Source organism: Oncorhynchus kisutch, linkage group LG19 (genome assembly GCF_002021735.2).
Source record: "Oncorhynchus kisutch isolate 150728-3 linkage group LG19, Okis_V2, whole genome shotgun sequence".
Classification (NCBI taxonomy): Eukaryota; Metazoa; Chordata; class Actinopteri; order Salmoniformes; family Salmonidae; genus Oncorhynchus; species Oncorhynchus kisutch.
In genome coordinates this window covers 1,904,714-1,910,713 of record NC_034192.2, presented here as the reverse complement: position 1 = coordinate 1,910,713, position 6,000 = coordinate 1,904,714, and the positions used below count along the sequence as shown (strand labels likewise).

The 6,000-nt window shown below is 49.5% G+C and overlaps 1 protein-coding gene across 1 annotated transcript in view; it reads left to right on the top strand.

Annotated features, from left to right (window-relative positions):
• The window catches only part of LOC109884983 (ankyrin repeat and sterile alpha motif domain-containing protein 1B), a 332,614-nt gene that overhangs the window by 248,495 nt on the left and 78,119 nt on the right, over positions 1–6,000 (top strand). Inside the window, 2 exon segments of the mRNA XM_031798152.1 lie at positions 777–855; positions 2,064–2,389. Of these exon segments, the coding sequence (XP_031654012.1) occupies positions 777–855; positions 2,064–2,389 (405 nt within the window).

The following is a 6,000-nucleotide window of genomic DNA, read 5'->3' as shown; positions in this document are numbered from 1 at the left end:
TCTAATCTTCTCTCCTCTCTCTTCCTCTCTCTTCTCTGTCTCCTCTCTCTTCTCTCCTCCCTCTCCTCTTCTCCCTCTCCTTCTCCTCTCTCTCTTCTCTCTCCTCTCCCTCCTCTCTATCTTCTCTCCTCTCTCTCTCCTCCTCTCTTCTCTCTCTCCTCTCTCTCCTACTCTCTTCTCATACTCTCCTCTCTCCTCTCTCTCCCATCTCTTCCCCTCTTCCCCACTCCTCTCTCCTCTCTCTCTCCCCACTCCTCTCTCCTCTCTCTCTCCCCTCATCCCCCTCTCCTCTCTCCCAATTCTTCTCTCCTCTCTCTCCTCTCTCTTATCTCTCCTCTCTTCTCTCTCTCTTCTTTCTCTTCTTTCTCTTCTCTCTCTCCTCTCGCTCCTCTCTCTCTCTCTCCTCTCTCCCCCTCTCCTCTCTCTCCCCTCTCCCATCTCTCCCCTCTCCTCTCTCATCTCTCCTCTCCTCTCTTCTCTCCTCTCTCTTATCTCTCCTCTCTCTCCTCTCTCTCTTCTCTCTTCTCTCTCTCTCTTCTCTCTTTCTCCTCTCTCCTCTATTCTCTCTCCTCTTCGCTCTCTTTCTCCTCTCTCCTCTCTCCTCTCTCTCTTCTCTCTCCTCTCTCTCTCCTCTCTCTCCCCTCTCTCTCCCCTCTCTCCCCTCTCCTATCTCTCCTCTCTCCTCTCTCCTCACCTCTCTCCTCTCTCTACTCTCTCTTCTCTCCTCTCTCCTCTCTCCTCACTTCTCTCCTCACTTCTCTCCTCTCTCCATTCAGATTGATAAGATAATGAGCTCCATTGGGGCTGGCATCAGCACTGGCACGAGCTCAGAAGGGATCAAGGAGAATAATGCAGGTAAATAGATAGTCAGAAACTGCACTGAACTTCCATACCTCCTTTCTCCTCTATCTCATTCTCTCCCTTCTCATCTTTCCCTCTGTCCTCCTTCTCTTTCTCCTCTATCTCATTCTCTCCATTCTCATCTTTCCCTCTGTCCTCCTCAGTTCTGTCTCATCCCCACTTGTCCTTCTGTCACTCACCCTCTCACCTCTCTCTCCTCCTTCTCTTTCCCTCCATCTTCCCCCTTCTTTCTCCATCCAACTGCCTCCTCTCTCTCTCTCTCTCTCTCTCTCTCTCTCTATTTCCCCTGATCTCTATCCTCCCGCCTCTCCTCTCCTGTGCATGTGAAGCATTCCCTTACCATGGTAACCACTTTGAGAAATGCTGTTTGCGCTATGTGCTCAACCTGCTGTCTCCCACCAACGCACCCGCACCCACATTGTGTGTGTTGGGGCAGCTCAGCTCTCGGACAAAGAGGCTCATCTGATGGCTATTGCTATCTGTGCAAGGCACTGAGATAGAGGGGGACAGAGTGAGAGAGAGAAGGAGGGGAGGAGAGCGATATCGACAGAGAGAAGGGAGAGGGAGAACCAAGAAAAGAGCGAGAGAGGAAGAAGGGAGAGCAGAGAGATCGAGGGAGAGAGAGTGAGTGATAAACAGGAGTAGGGAGGGAGGATAGAAAGAGGAGGGAGAATGGGAGAGGAAGGTAGAGTGGCGAGAAAGAGCGGGGGAGAGCAGAGAGAGAGAGAGAAGGCTGCAGAAAGCATCCAGTTGAGTGTGGGAGTACTTGATAAAGAGAATTCTACCAAGCAGGCAGCTCTCCCTATCTCCTTCTTTCTCTCTCTCGCTCCTGCTCTCACACACACACACACACACACACACACACACACACACCCGTACGTACACATACACAAGCGAGGCGAACAGGCAGGCAGGAGCAACAGCTGAGAGCATGAAAGGAAAGCAGCAGCAAGACACACGCATCTATCGGATCTATCTTACCACCTCCAGCCTCTGCACCCTCTCTCTCATGGATCTTACCCCCAGGACGGCACCTCTTCTCTGGATCTAACCTTAGCCCTCTCCCCTCTTTTCCAAATCCCTGGATCTACCTCCAACCACCCTAATCTTATCCACCTACCCCCCATTTGCCCCAGCACCCTAGCATGCTTCGCCCCTCCACCCTCACCCCTCAGCCATGCTTATAACCCTCAGCCAAGCCTAACCCCAACCCCCATCCTCCAACCCCCCCATCCATCCTACCATCCTCCCCCTCTCTTGCCTCTCTCCTCCACACTCTTCCTCTACCATGGCGGGCTCGTTCGACAGCCACATTGCCCGCAACATGATGTGGCAGTGCCAGCTCTCCCAGCCCGATTGCCGGTGTTACCGGGTGGATGGCTACTCCCTCCTGAAGCGTCTGCCCCTTCACCCCCTCATAGGTCCCCGGTGCCCCATGCAGTCTGTGGGCCAATGGCTGGACAGCATTGGACTGGTCCAATACGAGAACCACCTACTGGCTAATGGCTTCGACAACGTGCAGTTTATGGTGAGTGGAGAGGGGGAGGAGAGGGGGAGTGGGGGAGAAAAGAAGTTGCGTCTAGATTTTGTTACTTTTTGTTGGGTTTGTGTCATTTTCTTGGTTTTCTGTCTTCCTATAATTTATCTTTCTCAATCTTTCTCTTTATCTCTCCTTCTCTTCTACCCTCTCTCTGTCTCTCCTTCTCTTCTACCCTCTCTCTGTCTCTCCTTCTCTTCTACCCTCTCTCTGTCTCTCCTTCTCTTCTACCCTCTCTCTGTCTCTCCTTCTCTTCTACCCTCTCTCTGTCTCTCCTTCTCTTCTACCCTCTCTCTGTCTCTCCTTCTCTTCTACCCTCTCTCTGTCTCTCCTTCTCTTCTACCCTCTCTCTGTCTCTCCTTCTCTTCTACCCTCTCTCTTTCCTTCTTCACATTATCCTTGTCTATTCTCTCATGTGCCCTTGTTTTCTCCTCTCCTTTCCATCCTCTCTCTCTCTGCTCCCTTTCACTCTTTCTTTCTGTCTCTTTCTCTCTCCTTTGTCTCCCCCCCCCCTCTCTCTCTCTCTCTCTCTCTCTCTGTTTACTGCTCTCTGTCTCCCCCCCCCTCTCTCTCTCTCTCTCTCTCTCTCTCTGTTTTACTGCTCTCTGTCTCCCCCCCCTCTCTCTCTCTCTCTCTCGCTCTCTCTCCCCCCTCTCTCTCGCTCTCTCTCCCCCTCTCTCTCTCTCTATTTACTGCTCTCTTTCTCTTCCTCTCCTCCTATCCTTCCTGTTTCTCCTCTCTCTCTCTCTCTCTCTCTCTCTCTCTCTCTGTTTACTGCTCTCTTCCTCTCCTCCTATCATTCCTGTTTCTCCATCCCTGTACTTATTCCATTCAATACACCCCAAGTCCCACAGGACAGTGGCACAACACACAGATTACTTACAAAACACACACGCAATAAACGTAATCCAACACACACACACAACTCTGTGAACTATCAGAGTCTTCCTCTCTTTCATCCTCCCATCAGTCCTTTTTTCTGCTCTTTCATCTCTGGTAGCGTGGAGAGAGAGACTACATGTGTATCATTTAGTATGCATGAACTTCCTCCGTGACATTTCACTGTGTGGTTGTGCATTGATCTCTCTGTGACAGGTCACACATGTTTTAGCTTGGCCTGTACTTTGACATGTGCATGATTTAAAACTCATCATACGTGACAGGGAGCTTGTGGTATTGGTTCAAGACGTGCGTGTCAATCACATGTTATTTGTCACATGTTTCTGAAGATCATAAAACAGTGTGCAGCACCAACAGAGGGAGAGAGGGACAGAGAGGGAGGGAGAGAGGGAGGGAGGGACAGAGGGACAGAGAGGGAGGGAGAGAGGGACAGAGAGGGAGGGAGAGAGGAACAGAGAGGGAGGGAAAGAGGGACAGAGAGGGAGGGAGGGAGAGAGGGAGGGAGAGAGGGACAGAGAGGGAGGGAGAGAGGGAGGGAGAGAGGGACAGAGAGGGAGGGAGAGAGGGACAGAGAGGGAGGGAGGGAGAGAGGGACAGAGAGGGAGGGAGAGAGGGACAGAGAGGGAGGGAGAGAGGGACAGAGAGGGAGGGAGAGAGGGACAGAGAGGGAGGGAGAGAGGGACAGAGAGGGAGGGAGAGAGGGACAGAGATGGAGGAAGAGAGGGACAGAGAGGGAGGGAGAGAGGGACAGAGAGGGAGGGACAGAGAGGGAGGGAGAGAGGGACAGAGAGGGAGGGAGAGAGGGACAGAGAGGGAGGGAGAGAAGGACAGAGAGGGAGGGAGAGAAGGACAGAGAGGGAGGGAGAGAAGGACAGAGAGGGATAGAGGGACAGAGAGGGACATAGGATACAGATCTAGAGAGAGTGAGACCAAGGTAAATAAATAAATAAAATATTGAGAGGGGGTGGATGAGAGAGAGAGAAAAACATTCCTATTCCCTCTTTTACAGCTTTATCACATAACCAAACATTTGAATGATGATACAAAAAGACTGTGCAACCCTGCGTGTGTGTGTCTGTGTACATGTCTGTTACAGCCCCTGTCTAATCTTTATTTATGGGTTATACAAGAGCGGATGTCCAATCGACATTCCAGCTAGCAGCCACCATGACTGTATCTCCATGCAGAATGAGTTTCATGGCACACTAAGGCTAAAGTACATTCTCTTAATAATCCAGTTGTATTGGCTAGCAGTCTGAGTGCAATGTAATAGATGTATAACCTGTTGAGCTGCAATTGGAAATGTTGAAGTTGAAATGTATGTTCACTCATCCATTTGTTGTGGACATACAATTCAACTTGAGAATGTATTCTGCCTTATTAGCATATTTCCCTGTGTGCCTCTAAATGAATCTCTCTATGACAATACATTACATACAGTAAATCATAAGACCTGTCTTTCAGGGCCTAGTTCAGTGGTCTGAAACTCCTGGTTTACAAGCCACAACAAGCCTGCAAGTCACATATTGCTGCTTGCAAAATGATGTGTACAGTAGTTCCTATTGGAATATCCAACAAATTGAACTTTTAATCACCCGCAACCTGCACTCAGAATCAGGGCCCCAGACTGCAACAGTTTAGTCAGATTGGCTGTGTGAGTAAAAAAGATGTATTCGTCGCATCGGTGCTTGCTGCTCATTCAACATGGTCATCTGACTCCAAACGTCCTATTTTTTGTAGGAGGCTAAAACCATGATTTGGTCAAACAGTAATGTGCATTATCCTCAGAGATGGCCGCCTCGCCTTGCGTTCATAGGAATCTATGCAGTATTTTGTTGTTTTATGTGTTATTTCTTACATTGTTACCCCAGGAAATCTTAGGTTTTATTACATACAGCCGGGAGGAACTATTGGATATAAGAGCAACATCAACTTACCAACATTACGACGAGGAATACGACGTTCCCGAAGCGGATCCTCTGTTTGGACCACCACCCAGGACAATGGTTCGGATCCAAGTAGGCGACCCAAAACAACGGCGCTGTAGAAGGGGCAGACGGAGCGGTCTTCTGATCCTGCTCCATATACGGGCACATCGCACACCGCTCCCTACCATACTACTCGCCAATGTCCAGTCTCTTGACAACAAGGTTGATGAAATCCCAGCAAGGGTTGCCTTCCAGAGAGACATCAGAGACTAACGTTCTTTGTTTTCACGGAAACATGGCTCACTCGAGACACGCTATTGGAGTCGGTACAGCCAGCTGTTTTTTTCACGCATCCCGCCGACAGAAACAAGCATCTCTCTGCTAAGAAGAAGGGTGGGGGTGTATGCCTTATGATTAACGAGACATGGTGTGATCATAACAATATACAGGAACTCAAATCCTTTTGTTCACCTGACTTAGAATTTCTCACAATCAAATGTCTACCGCATTATCTACCAAGAGAATTCTCTTCGATCATAATTACAGTTGTGTATATTCCCCCCCAAGCATACACATCGACGGCCCTGAACGAACTTCATTTGACTCTATGTAAACTGGAAACCACATATCCTGAGGCTGCATTTATTGTAGCTGGGGATTTTAACAAGGCTGATCAGAAAACAAGGCTCCCTAAATTTTATCAGCATATCGATTGCGCAACCCGGCCTGGTAAAACCATGGATCATTGTTATTCTATCTTCCGCGACGCATATA